The sequence below is a fragment of the Balaenoptera acutorostrata genome, chromosome 13 (genome assembly GCF_949987535.1).
Source record: "Balaenoptera acutorostrata chromosome 13, mBalAcu1.1, whole genome shotgun sequence".
Lineage (NCBI taxonomy): Eukaryota > Metazoa > Chordata > Mammalia > Artiodactyla > Balaenopteridae > Balaenoptera > Balaenoptera acutorostrata.
The window spans coordinates 63387572-63405871 of record NC_080076.1 but is presented as its reverse complement, the minus strand read 5'-3'; the positions used below and the strand labels follow the sequence as shown (position 1 = coordinate 63405871).

Below are 18300 nucleotides of genomic sequence, written 5' to 3'. Positions count from 1 at the left end.
TGATGGGTGATGTTCCTCTAGGACAGACGGCCGGGCTTGTCCTGTCTGAGCAAACTCCCTTCGTTCTGTACAGGAGACACTGGGACCCTAGGAAACTCCTTCCTGAGTCCAGGGTCAACTGGATTTTATAGAGTCTGAAGCCTAGATCACAACCAAATTGCATCGTTGCCCAAGGTTCAACTTTCTGACCCTGTGCCTGACCGGCCTGCTTCCGGGGATGAGAAGTCTAGTCCCCAGAGGCCAGCGACACCTAGGAGAGTTGTCCTGTATTCACTCCCTACCTCCCCCAAATCTCAGAGTTACAGGAACCACCCACTTCTAACTTAGGGGTAGACTGGCCAGGGCCTGAGTGCCTGTCATGGAGTATTTTCTGCTTGTTATGGAATATTCTAGAGTCAGCCATTCCTTCCTCAGAGATAGCATCTTGGTCTTGAGTTAAAATTTCCAACTCTCAAACCTTAAAGATTGGTCATTATGTTTCTTCAAGGTGATGGGAAACCACTTAAAATGACGATCTTCATAGGCTACACAGGCAGTTTAGTTTTAGGATGTGATGTATGTGGGTGAGATGGTAAGCAACAGGCATAAATCCAATTGACAATAATTTGTGAATAAATTATACTGGTCATGCTCTGTAGTGATCTGTAGTGGATCAGAAAGTGAATTTCATGTCATCCCTAAGACACATATACATATAGTCACACACTGTATACACGTTAATGCCTATATATTTGGGTATATGTACCTATGTGTGTGTATACATATATGGAGTGTACGTTTAAACAGTGTGAATAGCTAAGTCCAGGTGAGTGGCTGTGAATTATGTGGCTATAAACCTATCATTTTTATGGTAAATCACTGAAGTACTCTCTAGCAATGAACATCGCTTTTTACATAATTTTATTATATTCTTTAAAGATAGCATTAGTATTAATTAAATAGATCCACAGGTAAAATGTGTATTGTGGGAGTATTTTTGACATCTCTGTTTATTAAACTTGGCAGATATTAAGTTAGTACTTTCATTTGAATAAAACCCCTCAACCACAATGTAAAATATCATCTAGAGATAAAGCACTGTGGTCCTCCACGCCCCACTTATAACTTAACATCACAGCATCTCGTAAAGGTAACTCTTAAATATAGGTGTGACTCTAGACCTTGACCGTGGTTTCCACGCTGGTTTTTAGTTATGTTCAGGCTTTCTGTCGGTTACTCACCATTTCCCTCCATTGGTCTCCCCTGGCAACCACCTTTGGCGTCCTGAGCGCACCATTCGTAATAATCCAAAGTGACATGCAGATGTGACTCACGCACCCTCACAGACTCTGTAGAAGGTGCCCTGAGACCCTATGCAGTGACAGAGCCGGGTCGGGCCGGCCCGTCCCGTGAGGAGGGTGGATGGTCTCGTGGGGCACCCGGCTAGGATCCCCCCACCGCCTTCTCTGTACAGCCAGGCCCGTGGCGCCCACGCGTGGCCTCTGAGTCTTGGTCTTTGAAATGACAGAGATGGCAGAGTGAAGCTCCAGACACGACGTGAGCCGGGATGGGGTCCCATGGAGATGAGGTCAGACCGAATGGGCACTGAGTCACTCGGGTCACCATCACGCACTGTCACCCTACCTGCACTGCTGCCCCTGTCCATCGGTAGCGGGACAGCCTCCATCTGACACGTACTCCACACCCTGTCCCCAGGGCAGGTAAGAGCAGCGTGCGTCCTGCAGCCACCCAGAGACCAGCACCAACATCTCCCAACAAGTTAAAACAACCAACGTTTAAATGACTCTGAAACTTTAATTACAGATACTTTTCAACATTTGAATGTGTGGATTTGCTCTCTTTTTGCATAAAGCTGTCAAGGTGGTTCCGTTACACCAGTGTCTTTTCCTGCACCCCTGTCTCTTCTTTATTTAATCAAACGTGTCTGGATCGCAGTCCCAAACCAACTCTGCACTGCATTCCAGGTTGGAAAACTCGGAGAGTGAAACAGGCTCAAAGGAGCAGAAAGCAACCTCAGTGAAGCAGCAGGAAAAGCTGAAGCTGGATATGTGTTTGTCCTAAGTTCCCCCCCCCCGAAATGCAATAATAATGAAGAGGAAGAAAAGAAGAAGATGGAGCTCTCACTCTGCTCCCTCTGCCAACACGCTCGCCTGAAACTCTCTGCGGTCTTAAAGTGCAATTATATGGTGAGGACGCCCAGGCCCGGGATCCGACTGGATGGAGTTCAAAGCCAAAACTTCAAACAGCTCATGACTCAGGCCGGGCGGGCGGGGGCCAGGCGGGGAGGAGGACTGTTATCAGCCGCTCAAGTGCATCCGAGGAAGAAGTGTCTTTTCTTTTTGTAAAGAAAATCTGTAAATTGTAAGGCATCCTGGTTTGGAAAAATCAAACTCTGTAAGCGCTTCTATCCAAGACTGTGCCAGGGCTGCAGAGTCCAAAGGCCAGCGAGCCCGGCCAGCAGCAGGGGACACGGGCCTCTCCCGGGTGCCCGGCTCCGGTGCTGATGCCCCCCGGAGTCCTCAGAGAAGTCCTCAGCCCTGGGTGCCGAGGAGGCGCACTGGACCAAGGGCATCTGGTAGGATGTGGCTCTCTTCTCGGGCCTGTCCGGGCTGGAGCCGTCGCTGGGCCTCTGGCCATTGAAGAGCAGGTAGCGGCCGCGGGCATCCTGCTCCATCTTGAAGATCTCGTATTCCGTGTGAGGTAGTTTGATGCCCAGTGCCACACAGCCATTGGTGTGGGTCACGTCCTGCTGGACACCCACCTGCCAGGAGCCCTCGGCTCCGCACTCGTTCCCGTTGAAGACATTGAGAAGCGAGGCAGTGGCCGCGTCCATGGGGGTGACCTTCATGTGGTTCACTGCCAAGGACACAGGACAGCTCCGTGACTCAAGGATGCTGGGGGCACCAAGCCTCACAGGCTTCTGCTCTCAAACCCACCCTGCAGACCAACCCACCAGATCACAGCCCACAGAAAAGACCCTCAGATGGAAAAGATTCCATGTCTGGACGTGACCGGTGGCCACACCAAGCACCCTGAAGGCACCACTAGGAAAGGTCCAGCCCATCTGGCAGTAAATGCTGAGCCCAGACTACAACTGACCAAGCCTGTTCCTGTGAAGTCAGACTGTCCCCAAGGAGTGGTCTCTGCGGACACTGCTCTTTGGGATGGACACAGTATTCAACAAAAACTGGCATTTGTTTTTATGAATAGGTTTTGAGGTTTTTAAATAGTTTTGGTGTCAGACACCTATATTAGTGAGCAGTCTATACTGGCCCGTAAATCAGGCAACTAAAATAAATTAGGTTGCAAGCAAGAAAAATATGCTCAAATCTCTTCAATGGAAATCCCAGCCCTTGTAGAGGACCGCTTCTGAGGCTCTCCTAGGGGCCCATATTCTGCGTACACTTGAGAGCTTTGGAGGGGACTCAGACCCAGACGGTTGGTCTCTGGGCTACAGCTACCAAAGGCCCATTGTCCCTAGAGCCAATCTAGGCTCTAGAGGTGGGGGGGGGGCAGTAAAATGCCCCAGGGCTTATCTGGGTTGGCAGAAATACTTCATATTAAATGGACTGAATCACAGCATGCTATCCTGGGAGGGGTATCTAGGCCAGCCCTCTTATTTGTCCATGACAGGGTTGACACCTTCCTAAAAAGATGCACAAGCTTAAAAATGGTCTAGAAATAGAGATCACAAGGCCCCCCCACCCCTTGCTCACAGCCTTGCAGCCTGGAGAATGTCACCCTTTACCTGCCTTACTTAGGTGATCACTAGGCATACCGCCCGGCCACCTGTAAGCACGTGTCATCTTCTCAAGGGCACGACGGGCACACTCTGAGCACCTGGGCATCACTAACGCCAGCTCCGAGGCTGCAGAGAATGATGCAGGCAGGCAGTCCACTCCCCAACATCCCTAGCAGAGAAGATGCCCTTTGCCCCTGGCTCCGCCTCCACAAACACGTCCCCAAACTGCTGCCGTGACCTCGGGGTGTGGGGTGTGGGGCGTGGGGCAGGAGCCCTACCTTTGAACACAAACTCCGTGCCGCCCATAACCCTGGCGGAGTGCACGCCGCGGCTGTAGCGGCCCTTGGCGTAGATGGTGAAGGTGGGATGCTTGCACACGGGGTCGGAGTAGTGGTAGTAGTGCCCCTCCCAGGTGTGGTTGTTGTCGTGGAAGATGAAGTGGCGCGTGAGGAAGAGGACCTCGGGCCGCACCTCGCACCGCTGGCTCACCCACTCGCCGTGCAGGCCCACCGTCAGGTCCGCCTTGGGGGGCAGCAGGGGCGGCCGGTGCTCGTCCGACCGGTGGATGATGCGGCAGGCGATGCAGGCGTGGTCGTGGTTCTGGAGCCAAAACACAAACACGCGGCGGGGGGGAAAGAAAAAAAAAAAAAAGTCTCCATGAGAGTAGTGCGCATGCGCTACCTTCGACGGGGCTCACGGCACAGGCGCCGACAGCCCCTGAGGCACCGCCACCTGTAACCTGGGTACCCCAGGGGCAACTGGAGCCGCAGAGTGGGTGTGTGTGCCTGCGTGTGCTCACAAGTACATAAGTGTGTTTGGCTAACGGTAGAGCCTTGCCTAAATACTTCAGCTTTGATCTGGACCCCCTTTAGGATCCTGTTACATTTTCAGACCATGTGCCCTGGACACCTGATTTCAAAAAGAAAAGCTGGCATCACCTCACCCTAATTAGGATGGCTACTATCAGAACGAGCAAAAAATGAGAGCATTGGTGGGGCCGTGGAGAAACTGGAACTCTCGTGCACCGCTGGTAGGAACATAAAGGGGTGCAGCTGCTGTGGAAAAGGATCACCTTAGGACCCAGCAACCCCACTTCTGGTTTATACCCCAAAGAACTGAAATCAGGGTCTCAAAGAGGTATTTGTTCACCCACGTTCATAGAAGCACGATTTGCAATAACCTAAAAATGGAAACAACACAATGTACATCAATGGCTGAATGGATAAACAAAACGTGGTCTAGACACACAATGACTATGATTCAGCCTTAAAAAAGGACGGGAATCCTGACACACGCGTGTTGTTACAAGGATGAACCGTGGGGGCATCATGCTGAGTGAAATCAGCCGGTCACAGAAGGACAAATTCTGTGCGATCCCACTTATAGGAGGGATCTCAAGTCATCAAATCCATGGAGACAGAAAGCAGAATAGAGTTACCAGGGGCTGGGGTGGGGAGTTCGTGGCCGGATGGAGATGAAGATCATATGACAATGTGAATGTCCTTGATGTCACTGAACTGACACCTAAACATGGCTAAGATGGTAAATTTTATGTGACGCGTATTTTACAACTAGATTCTTCCATTAAAAATAATTATGAGACACACACACACACACAAAAGGACAGCGTTCCAGTCGCCGTGGGTGACACAGGGCGCTGTGTAGTGAAGGCAGAGGTCCCCATGAAGGAGGCATGAAGGACACAGCCCCAAAGGAGGCAAAAGCAGAGGCCCGGAGAGGCCGTGGGCACTCCTGTCCCTACCTGCGTCTGCTGGCCTGAGGTCTGGATGGTTTATGGGCTCTGAATGCTTCCTGCTTTATAGCTTCACGCCATTTAATCAGTGCAAGAGAGTGGCCGCCCCGTCTTTCGGGAGCGCCTCTCTGGCCGGGCCTTTGCCACTTAGGAATCCTCCTCCGAGTAGAGTAGGGGGGCCCGAGACTGTCAGCCACGTAGATGCTGTTTGCCTGGAGGGCTCAGAGCTCACACAAAAAGCCAAGGTCTGGAGACACAGGAGCCGGCTCCTTGACCAGACAGACTGCCATCCGCTGTGGGACCCAAGTCACCGGAGGCCCATGGGCCAGGGCTGCCTCCCCGGATGGGGCATCCTCTTCAGTACTCTCCCTCCCACGCAGGTCTGTAAAGCCTCCTGGGCTGCCAGACACCAGCCACGCTAGAGGCCCATGTGAATGTGCCCGGTGCTGTGGCAGGAGGGTGACGCTGGCCCTGCCCCCTGCCCGGGGCCCACCGTGCAGCAGCTCCTGGCCTGTAGACAGGGACTGACAGGTGGCCACTTGGGCAGGCAGGCACTTGTTTTCTGGGCAGAAATCCAAACCTCCAGGCCTTTCCATCCCCGGCACTGACTCCACACGGGGCTGCAGCGGTTCTTTGGTTGAAGGCTGGGTTGCCTGGGAGAGTAGGTGAGACCTGCAGGGGACCAGGGCTCCCCAGCCGCCCCTTCCACACTCTCCTCCCAGGACAGCTCAGCGCCCGCTGACGGTCCCTGTGCTCATCAGCTAAGCCTGGAGTTGTCATTTACGGGAGAGGAGGTTTCCTTGGGGCCTGCGGACAATGAGATCAAACAGGCAGTGCAGAGGCCTCGCTGTCCCGGGGCCCATGCGTCTGTGGGCCTACGGTTTCCTACCAAGGCCTCTGGGACACACGGGAGAAAGTGCCCTGTAGCCTGTGGTCAGCAGTGAGCCGTCTGCAAGCTACAGCAAGGAAACGGGCAGGAAGGACACGTGCACACAGCCCACGAGGCCTGCACTTAACTGCACAGAAAGAGATGGTTACGGCCTTAGCAGGAGATCCACGGGCCAGCGACTGCAGCTGGGGACCCTGGGCAAGTTACTAATCTCTCTGTTTCAATGTCCCCATGCATAAAATGAGCACTGTTACACCTGCCTAAATGCCATAAGAAATGAGGATTAGACTAAGGGGGGGGTCCCACTCTGGGCTCCCAGAACCACTACGAGGAGAAGTTTCTTGGCATGGGGTTGCATGCGTGCATGGTACTTGGTGGGAAGACCAAACAAACTGCACGTCTTCTGCTATATGTGCCACTATCTTTCAAACGCGTGACAGGGTGAAAAAGACACAAATTTAGTTAAAAGAAAGCATCACTGAATTCAGCAATTTTGCCACTATGTATTTTCTTGTAAACTACTAGGAAGCGAAGGTTCCAATTTTTTTACCCCAAAAGGGGGTTTTTACTCAAAGTTTGGGATGGAAAGTTAATATGATTTCTGTAACATCATATTAACTCCTGCACCCAGGAAGTAGCCCCTTCCTTAATGGCTAACAAGTGTTATCATGATCAGCACCTTGATCAAACTGTACCTGCTGCCCCTGCTCCCATGCCCCAGCCCCACATGGTCTGTGTGAAACCAGCCCTGTACTCAGACTCAAGTCTCTGAGATTTCACAGACAGGACGGGGGAAGGGGGAAATCTGGTGCCGGTACCTGTTAGCCAGCACACTGAGTGTGCAGGAGGTGGCCCTGGAAAGAGAGAGGACCCTCTGAGGACACACGCCAGGCAGTTTCCAAAACACCCACGAGGAGCGATGGCTCAGCTACTCCACTGGGAGCTTGCCAGCTGGAAGCTTGCTGACTGCCCTCCCCCAATACCCGCTCACTGAGCAGATCCTATGCAGCCCACGTGCACTGCAGGTCCCTACACGCCGACCCAGCCTCCAACCCCTTCTTCCTGTTCCCCACCACTCGGTTTGCTATCTGTGATTTGGGAATTTAAAAACATCAGTTGTGACCACTTCATTTCTGGCCATTCTAGGAAGACATGAGTCTCAATCCCTGAAAAGATTTGTTTGTTTCCTCAAATACCAATATCATTCAGGAAGTGCCCAGAAAGCTTCTTAGATTGAGCAGGCGGGACAGGAACAAGGGGTCTCAGTTCTTGCAAGAGCCACTGCTTGGACGACACTAGGGATCAACTGCTCTTCAGAAAAGGAACCGGCTCGGAGGGGAGGGGCCACCAACGTGGGGCCCAGGCTGTTCCATGCCCAACACGCTGGCGTTTGGTGTTTTTCTTTAAGAACGACAGGGCACGGGTCCTGAGCTCTGAGATGAGCATCTGGCTGGGCTGTGGTCCTTCAGGCGAGAGATGGTCCTGGCTGAAGCATTTCTGGTCGGCAGCAGAGAAAGGCAGGCCAGGTAGTTTCAGGGAAGCTTGTCACCCATCGGTTGGGAAGGAGTGGGAGGAAGCTGCCCCTTGGGTATCGGTCTTACCAAATTCCTGAACTAGCTACTTTACTTCATTGTGGTCAAACATACATAACATAAAACTTCCCATCTAAGTAATTCACACTGTCGTGCAACCATTCCCACCATCATCTCCAGAACTTTTTCATCTTCCCCAACTAAAACTCTGTCCCCATTAAATACAACACTCCATCCCACCCCCCATCATAGCCCTTGACAACCACCATCCTACTTTCTGTGTCTATGGATCTGACTACTCGAGGTCCCGCATATAAGTGGGATCATACAGTATTTGTCCTTCTTATAACTGGCTTATTTCACTTAACATAATGTCCTCAAGGTTCATTCATGTTGTAGCATGTGTCAGAATTTCCTTTCTTTTTAAGGCTGAATAGTATTTCACTGTATGGATGGACCACATTTTGTTTACCCATTCATCTGTCAATGGACACCTGGGTTGCTTTCACTTTTTGGCTATTGTGAATAATGCTGCTGTGAACATGGGTGTCCAATCTATTTGAGAACATGCTTTCAATTCTTTTGGGTATATACCTAGAAGTGGAATTGCTGGATTATATGGTGATTCTATGTTCAATATTTTTTGAGAACCTGCCATATTGTTTTCCACAGCAGCTGCACCATTGTACATTCTCACCAGCAAAGCACGACGGTTCCAATTTCTCTACACCCTCACCAGCAGTTGTTATTTTCTCTCTTTTTTTTTTTTTTGATAACAGCCATCCTAATATGTGTGATGTGCTATCTCACCGTAGTTTTGATTTGCATTTCCCTCATGATTAGAAATGTTGAGCATCTTTTCATGTGCTTATGGGCTATTTGTACATCTTCTTTGGAGAAATGTCTATTCAAGTCCTTTGCCCATTTTTTAATCGGGTTGCTTTTTGTTGTTGTTGTTGAGTTGACTAGTTACCGTTTTAACCAACTCTTTAGCTGGCATTAAGAAACCAAAGATGTCATAAATGAGTGTGGGAGTTTTGGCCTCTCTGTGGATGCTGTCAACAAGGGGACAGTTTCAGCCAAGGTCGGATAAAGGGAACACCTTTCTGTTTTGTGGACAGATTTTTTTAAAATCTGGTTTGTGCTCTTAATTACCACTATCCTTGGCTTGAATAAAATCCAAAAGACCTACAGGAACAACCATGGAGAAGCAGAAATTAAGGCCTAGATATCGTACCGGCTCTAAAGTTTCTCTTTTCCAAGATGCTTTTCTTAAATAGCGGCCATTCACAATGACTAAAGGGGAAGAGTTTTTCAACATGAAGAGTGATTTGTACCACGAAATCTCATTTGCTTCATGAAGTTACTCTTTGTTTGGTCCATGCTCTGATCCATGAGTCTCATCTGAGAAGCTGTCTTTCCCAGGCTCTCCCGTTAGGCTTCACATCACTCCCTCCCTCGCATCTCAGACAGGCTATTTTAACGTCAGGGTTCCTGTGCACACAGAAGCTGAGGGCTAGAGCCGAGGGACCAGAACGTGTTCCTTGCTGCTATTCTTTACACCAACTATAAAAAACTTTCATTCCTGGGCGGGGGGTGGGGGGCATCCCAATACCATTAATCTCTTAAGAAAGAAATCAAGCTTATTCTAAAAACGAAAATGTAACATCACATTTTATCAGCGAGCAATGTCCTAGGCAGAGGGGGGTTTTCCCACTGTGCTTCCTGATCCTGGCCCGGCCCTGGGAACAGTTAAATAACACAGTTTGCATGTACAGGGCGTTTGATGCCGGGGAAGTTCAAGTACATCATCTCCTTACACTTCTCAGTCTCCCAAAGAGACCACAGTACACGTCACAGATGAGGCCATCGAAGCACAGAGAGAGAGAATGACATGGCTCGGAGGGATCCGGGACGGAACTCGGCTGTGGGGCTTGCCGAGCGCTCCCTTCTGGCCCCAGGCTGCCCTTTAGGCTGGGGTCTGCAAGGAACACACGTCTCCCTACCAAGGGCTCTGGTCCCTTGAAAAGGTCCGCTCTGGCCGATGACTGACACGGTTCTCTAGGCTTTGCCCTGTTCCCTGCCAACATTTATTTCTGGAGAGCTTGTTCGTCAGCATTTGCTGACGGATCCACTTGTTTCCCAGCATCTTCCCAGAATGGAAAAAGTTACTTGACGTGATCTTGTCGTGAATAAGTCAACTAGAGAAGCAGCCTGCATAGGACATTTCTTGGGCTAAATGTTTCGTTTGAGGAGGAGGAGAAATGGGGATAGATGATGAAATGCCCCCTCCTAGAGTTCTGCTCCTCCGGGTCACGTTTCTCAGGAAGAAACCTCCACGGATGGCTGAGGATGATGCTGAAAGCTGTCTTCCCGAGTGCCATTCACCACGTGTGTGACTGAACTGCAGGCGCCCTACGGTGGGTCTTCCTACGCAGACATCCTTCCCGGCTCCTCTCCGTGACATGGTAGGTATTTGAGGCCAAGACCAGCGCCCTCCCGTTTTCCTATGTCCCACGACACCTAGGAGAATGCAGTAGGTGTGATACAGGTTCATGGCTCACGGGCTGATGGATGGTTAGAAAGTTGTCCTCGGATACGTAACAAGATGAACAGAGCAGCCAGCATTCATCACAACCGTGAGCGCTGCCCGCCTTGTGGGAGGGGCCTCTTGGGGTGCCTTTCAGAGCTGGGATCCTAGGATGTTGTGGACTCGGGCTCATTCTGACCTCGCAAAGGGGCCGTGATGATTCCTCTTTCAGAAGAAAGTAGGGGAAACGGCCGTGGCCACACAGGTTGGGTCTCTGTAACTGTAGCCTTAGGGCCACACCCGGAGGCTGGCAGTCTGTCTGGCCAGGCCGGGGCAGCCAATGCCACATGCACATGGCAACGCTCGGACCCCCTCAGCCTGGTCACCGCCTGCCAGGAGCAGGTGGCAGGCGTTGAGGACAGAAGGACTTAGCCTCACAAGGACTCTGCACAGCAACCCTGTAGCTGTGATGCAACCACCACAGAGGGGCCCGGGCTGGAAGGACGACGGAAAAGGGTAAGAGAGGCACGGCCGGTTCCTCGGGGCCTGCGTTTGGCTGCCGGGTCTTCCGTGAGCGGAAACAACAGAACACTGCGTCCTGGAGGGAAGAAGGAGCATTGGAGGGTGCCCGGGAGCAGTAGTGCATTTTCTAGAAATGGGATTTCCAAGAAGTTTAGACTCTGAGATGTGAGCTCCCAAAGGCCCTTCCTGTAAATCACACAAAAGATAATTTCATCTCCACCTTGCCTGTACATACACACTTTGCACAGAGCCCAGAGCTCGATAAAAGGACCATAAGAAGATGGTTCTTCAATACAAATGACTATAAGAATGGTTTCAGAAAAAAATGCTGATTAAATTTTACTTGTTTGATTGTTTCTTCCCCTCCTATTAATTTAAATGCATTTAAAGAGTTGAAGGAGACTCATCTTCATAATCACATCGGCTGTAAAGGCAGCGGACCCCATGTTTGGCCCCCTTCTCCCCTGCCCTCTGCCCACAGTGCTCGGCCAATGCCCCGCACACAGGACTTGACCCAGACTCTCCAATGGTCGATTTCCTGCAGCCCAGGCATTCACGCCGTCCTCTCAGCTTCCTGGACTTTTAAGGGATGAAATGTTTACCACTTGCATTGTCCCTGACAACAACGTCTTCCTGGTCTGCTGACTCCTTAAATAAAAATCTTGCACTCAGGAATCAAGAAAAATAATGAACTGTTTCTGCACTCACAGCAGAGGCCAGTAGCTGTGCAGTGTGGCAATCGTGTGACTCTTCATATTTCGACCCAAATAAAATGTCCACATGAGCAAGCCTTTCGGAGGCCAGAACCCATCATCCGACCCCCATCGCCGGCTCTTTTTTCATCCTGTGGGCGGCATGTGCGGCCTGGCAGTGAACACCCGGCCCTGGGGGCAGGGTCACGGTTTTCTGTAAGGGGCATCCTGATTGAACATAAGGTGGGCTTCTGACACTGTCTCGGTCATGACTCCTTGAATGCCCTGGTCTTCTACCACCTCTTCTGACTACCATCACCTCCGCAAAACCCTCTTCTCTTTGCCCTGCACTGACCGAAAGAGCAGGGGCAGTGATTCCTCCGTGAGCTTCTGGATCCTTCTACTCGTGCACCTGTGACACCCACTTACCCACCCCGCCAGGAGCCACGCCAACCACATGCCTGAGGAGAGACCACTTCCTGCTGCAGAGCTGCCTCCTGGAGCTGGGCGGAAACTCCGATGTCCACAGCCATGCGGTCCAAAGTCCCTAGGATGTCACAGATGTCACCATAAATCTGTGTATCTCACATGCTCTGAGGAGGCTTGGGAAGACAAGCTCCCTCAAAAACAAATGACTACTCGCAGTCCAGAGGCCTGCAGGGAACTCAGGAGAGAAAGCACACGAGTATCCCTGCTTCCTCCCAGCGGTCCGGCACCCCCAAAACACTCTGCTGTGTTTCCGCCTCCGACGGGCAGCCCCACTATCAGCGTTCCAGGCAGGCTATTTCAGAAACGTGGCTTGGGGAGAGTGGTCTGGTTTGCAGGCAAGCCCTTTGATTTACGACACTGTGGCCTCATCAGTGCAGGGTTTTGGAAAAAGACCAATTCTGCTTGCTTTGCAAGTATGATCCTGAGGCCCTGGCATTTCCAATGACCCCAGCAATCATTTGCTCTTAATTACTTTTGATTCTGCCAAGGAAAGAGGGCACCTGGCTAAGCCTCCACCACACAGGAATCCAGGCAGAGGGTAAGGGCTGCCCTGATGCTAAACTTGATTCAAGCACAGCATCTTCTTTCAGGGTTATTTTAGGGGGTCCTGTTTTTTTAATGAAGAGTAGCCAACTTCATCCTGAAAGAATCCTCCCGGCTCACCTGATTCTCTTCAAACATCATTTTTTTGCCGAAGGGCTCTGAACCTCACAGCAAAGCTGTATAAAGCTTAGAAAATCAAGTTGATTTAAAATCTCTATTTTTACATGGTGTCCCGTTTCCAGAGGGGCTGAGACTAGTGGATTTAAACTCAACTTAGCATTTAAACTAATTTTCAGCCAGGTCTCTTCGGACCGGTGATTAGGGAAGGTGAAGGGTTCAGAGGTGGGGGGCGAGGCCTGTGGTCTGTCCGGATGTGCCCCCAGCCCTCCTCCTTCCCGGGGGGCGGGTGGGCGGGTCTGTGGGAGCCCAGCGGGCAGGCAGCACCTGGGGCTTTGGAAAGGCACCAGCGGCCAAGTCCGCTGATCTCTTCTCCTGGCCGGCCTGGGGAGGGATCTCAAAACTTCCTGACTGCTTGCTCACTGCAGGCTAGGATGCACATGCCAGGGACAACAGGAGAAGAACGGGCCCTTTCAGCTCCCAGAGCCACGCGGACCTGGGCCGGCCTTCGGGGGAGAGCGCAGGCCAGGTCCTGGACGCCGGCCTGCGTCCGGCCAGCCCCTTCACCGGCTTCATCTGTGCCCACAGCGTTCCTCCGAGCCTCAGAATCCTGCCTTTTTGGAATCTGTTTTGAGTGTGGTGATGGAGTTTGGGTAGTATAAGATCACGGCACAAATCGCAGCAGGTACAAAAACGTTCATGGTGACAAGTATCTTTCCCCCGGCCACACTGTCCCCCTCCTCTGAGGCCATCACTGTTCCACTGCAGAAACACTGGCTCCTTGATCAGCTTACCTTCTTCTTTTATTACTAGCTTTACACATGGTATCACACTGTTCATGCTATTCTGTACCTTCCTTTAAAAAAAAAAAAAAAAAGCTTAACAGTGTGTCCTGGATAATCTCCAAGATCCAAGGTTCTTTCCACCCTTAATATTCCTTAAATGAGGGATTGTAGCCTAGGGTTTAAAGAATTTACTTCTTAAGAATCTGGGGAGACGGTCCCACAACTGCCCCTGCAGAGGAGGGAAGAGAAAATGGGAGTGAGAGGAGGGGCAGAGACGGAGGTAAGACGAGAAAGGCGGTTGTGGGTACTCCTTTCTTTTCCAGGCCTAAGGAGAGCTCAAGAGATCAAAAAGCCCACGTGAGCATCCGCAGGTGAGGAAACGGAGTCTGGACCCGACAACGTGCACCAACAGCCCAAGGTCAGGTTCAGAGTGGAAGCCGGCTGGTCCAGGCTGTCTGCTGCCTCCTCTGGGCAGGGGGCCTCCATCCAGCCTCCTCTCTCCTTCCTGGGCCCTGGCCGCCCTACTCACCAGCATCCTTGCTGGAAGGTGAGCAGGGATGAAGGCCCTGCTCCTGGGAGGATCCTCCCACAGGCTCAGGCCAGGCTGGGTCAGGGCTCTGGCTCCCAGCGGGTTTCTGGATGAGTTGCAGACCGTCTTCACTCACGACACCCTTACTCCCGGAGATAATGTGAATGTTGGCTCGACTGTGCTCAAAGAAAGCCAGATGCACGTCTGAAAATCCCGTTCCCGCTGCCACCTGACACCAGGAGTTTGGAGAGAAGCGTCGTTAAGCTGCCGCGTCTGGATAAGGTGGCCACCTGCAAAGGTCCCTCGATGGTTCCTCCATTTCCCAGAAGCCGGGCCCTCGCCCTGGTGCCCCCTAGGCAGAGTCCCGTCCTGGTGCCTCTGCATCGGCTGTGGAGCAGGCAGAGCCCACTGCCCGCCCTCTCCCTGCGAGGACGCCTGGGGTCCCCAGGGCAGGAGGGCCGCCCTCTCCCTCGCAGCCCCGCCTCACCTGGCGCCTCTAGAACTCGCAGGGCACAGCACAGCGGACCTGGCCGGGGTCTGCGCAGAGCCCAGGGTCCCCTCGGCACAGGGAGGGGATGTCCCCGAGATGTGCATCCAGAGGAAGCCGCCTCACCCGCTCGGCCTCCTGGCAGACCCCCCACAGTCATCATAAAGGCGACTTTCATGACACAAGCTCTTGGTAACAGACAGAAAGAAGACAACCGAGTGGTCAGGTGGGGGCAGTACCAGCAGTACCCTCACCAAGCATGAGCGCGCTCCAAGGACTGAGAAGAAAACAGATGCTTTAAAAACAAATAAACCACCAAACAAAAGTTGGACAAGCCCTGCAACTGGAGAGTTGCTGTTCTAGAAAGGATTCCAGAAAAGCCGGTCTGATGGTGGGGGCCACTGGGGAGAAAGCCGCTGCCCCCCAGGCCCCCTTCCTGCCTCCCCAGCTTCTGCGGTGGAAATGACCCTGTTACATGCAGACACGGACTCTAAGCCCGTGGGAAGGAAATGCCTGGTGAATTCCAAGTGTAATTACGGGGACTATCATTTAAGAAAAGAACATTAGAAGGTTTTAATTGTTTCCTGCCCCCTCCATCCTCCCCTCGGGTCACAGTGATTTCTCACTTAGTTCAATGGGAAGAGTGTGGGATCTGGGGAAATAGTCCAGTGGGGTCTGGGGAAAGGTTTGGATGCAAGTTCCAGCCCTGAAACTCACCAACCGGTGACCTTGGGCAGGAGACCACCCCTTTCACCTCAGCTGCCCCCTCTTCTGCTAAGAGGGTGGTCATCACTGCCTCACAGGGTCGTCGTGGAGACGGAACAGGAGGTTCTAAGGGTCCACAGCCCCAGGCCAGCAGCACTGTCCCTGCCCCCGCCCCCAGGGCCAGGATCCCTGCTGGGCTGGGCATCTTCCCAGGTAGGGTTAGAACATCTCCACGTTTCCTGCAAGCTTTCCTCTTAGACTCACAGAAGAAGTTCCCAGAGGGTCAGAGCAGAAGGGAGCCTTAGGAATTTTCGAGGACGACCACCAAGGCTGTTCTGCACCACCAGTCCCAGGACCACCACCCTCATCAAGTAGGAATACCAAGGCCCCATCACAGAGCAAGGTCGTGGCCCACCCGGGCCTCCTGACTGGGCTACGTGTCCCCCCACCCAACCTGCAGCCCTCCCGTCCCCCATCCCCCCCAGCAGCCCCTCCATGATGCAGAGCCCCGCCCCTCCCAGGGGCTATGCAGGGTGGTGCGGGGTACCTTCGCATTCTGCAGCGGGGGCTGGTAGCTGGACGGCCTGTAGAACATCCTCTGGGAGGCGTCAGTGTGGATGTCACCCAGGAAGAGCTCCTCCACCAGGCGGTCCAGGTTGTGCTGCAGGTACTGCTTCTCCACGCGGACCAGCTGCAGCTCGTGCATGGCAAAGTTCACGGCCCGGGTGCACTCGCGGCCGCCCTCCTCCCGCCACAGGTCGTAGGGCACGTCCTGAACCCAGGGACCCCTGGCGGGCACGAAGCCAGGGCACGTGCGGTTGACCAGCTGGCCGAGCCGCTCCGCCACGGCCTCTGAGTGGCACACGACCTGCACGCGGTGCAGCTGGTAGTCAGCCTCGGTGCCGCCGCGGATGATCCAGGAGGCCTGGCGCAGGCGGATCTTGCCGCGGACCACCAGCGTGTAGATGGGGCTGGTGCAGCGGTTGCCGCCGTAGTAGAACTGGTAGGCCTTGAACGTGTTGTTGTGGTAGAACCGGTAGGACCTGGTGATGAACTCGGGGCCCGACCGCACCTCACAGCTGCAGAAAAGGGGGAGGAAGACGCTTGTGAGCCCGAAGCCACGAGGAGGCGGTACATCACAGTGCGAGGAGATCACGGTAATGATAACAGGACGGTACTCCGGCCAGTTCACGGAATCCGCACAGCAACCTATGAGCTGGGGCGTGGGGGGTATTATTATTATTATTATTATTATTATTATTTACATCCCAAGGATCATTTTATTCTTTATTTTATTTTTTTTTTGTTGAAGTATAGTTGATTTGCAATGTTTCAGGTGTATAGCAGAGTGATTCAGTTTTGTTCTTTTTCAGATTCTTTTCCACTATAGGTTATTACAAGATACTGAGTATAGTCCCCTGTGCTATAAGGGTGGGTATTATTACTGTCCTGTTTTACAGATGGGGAAACTGAGGCACACGAGCTGAGGAAATGTGTCCAATGTCCCCTCACCAGCCAGCATCGGAGCCAGATGTGAGCCCGGGGACGCCTGGCCCAGCACCTGTGCTCCCACTCGCTCTACACCGGGATTGTCCTCCTTTCACTTTATGGACAAGACAGAAGGGCAGGAACCTGCCGTCCTCAGTGCCCCGCTCGGCCTCACTCCCAGGCGGGAAGGAGGAAGGAGGGTGCGGGGCTGGCCTAGGAAAGATGCTCCCTGTGTTGTTAGAGATGTTGATTTCCTGACCACTTCTGTCGTCTAGACTGTGTCCACAGCAGCCAGGTGCCAGGTGTCTGTTGTCCTGGAACGGAATCTAGTCTCAGGGAGGCACCCCTTGGAGGCCACTGGAAATTCATCCCTTACCCCGTCCAGTCAAAATTAGTTTTCCCTCTAGCAGAAAATAAAGAGGCAGGTAGGGCTCCTTCGGTTGTGCTGCCAACAGTGGCAGAATGTTTTCTCTCTTTTTTAATATTAATATTAATATCTTTTAAAAATATAATTACTTAATTTATTTATTTAGTTTTGGTTGCATCTTCGTTGTTGCACATGGGCTTTCTCTAGTTGCGGTGAGCAGGGGCTACTCTTTGTTGCAGTGCGTGGGCTTCTCATTGCGGTGGCTTCTCTTGTTGCGGAGCATGGGCTCTAGGCGCGTGGGCTTCAGTAGTTGTGGCACGTGGGCTCAGCAGTTGTGGCTTGCGGGCTCTAGAGCGCAGGCTCAGTAGTTGTGGCGCATGGGCTTAGTTGCTCCGCGGCATGTGGGATCTTCCCGGACCAGGGATCGAACCCGTGTTCCCTGCATTGGCAGGCGGATTCTTAACCACTGTGCCACCAGGGAAGTCTGCAAAATGTTTTCTGCTGTGGCATCGGGTAAAGGCTGGATGCCTAGGCCAGAAACACCTGGATGGGACCTTCCTCATCTGGTCTAACTGTAATCAATTTTTACACCTGCAGCACGGCCCACACCAGGAAACGAGGGGGTTTCCTTCCTTGCATTGGGCAAAGAATCTGTCCACTCATCACCTTTAGCCAGATCCTAGTCTCAGTGACATTGAGGCTTCAGTCTTATCAGTCTTGGCCTTATAACCCTGCTTGTGTGTATTATTTACATATAAACTTATTAGATACAATAGTTCTGGTTTGAGCTGAGTGGTGAAATCAAGCGGTGGGGCTGAAATCCCAAAGCCCAGTGGTTCTCAAAACTACTGTTAGTTTACAAACTGATGAATGGGCCACTTAGAAGTGGGTCCCATTAGCTTAGTAGAGACTGTCACCTGCCGCAGATACCGCCAGACAGCAGCCAGGGGTGCTCTGAGCATCCATCTCTGTGACACAGGAGGGACAGGAAGCCCATGTTCCTTCCCAGGGACAGAGGAGTCCTTCCGTGTGAGCAGCGATTCACGTCTGTTGTAGTTCAGACAGGAGGATCGCCGACTTCTAACACTTCATCTCAGCTTGAGAATCTGTTGATTTGGTCCCAAGCTCAA

General features: G+C 52.4%; 1 protein-coding gene across 1 annotated transcript in view; it reads right to left on the bottom strand.

Annotated features, from left to right (window-relative positions):
- Positions 1–1774: 1774 nt before the first annotated feature.
- The window catches only part of APCDD1 (APC down-regulated 1), a 30407-nt gene continuing 13881 nt past the window's right edge, over positions 1775–18300 (bottom strand). Inside the window, exons 3-5 of the mRNA XM_057526983.1 lie at positions 15863–16394; positions 4021–4342; positions 1775–2856 (exon numbers count right to left, since the gene is read on the bottom strand). Of these exons, the coding sequence (XP_057382966.1) occupies positions 2405–2856; positions 4021–4342; positions 15863–16394 (1306 nt within the window). The 3' untranslated portion in view covers positions 1775–2404. The remainder of the gene's footprint in view (positions 2857–4020; positions 4343–15862; positions 16395–18300) is intronic.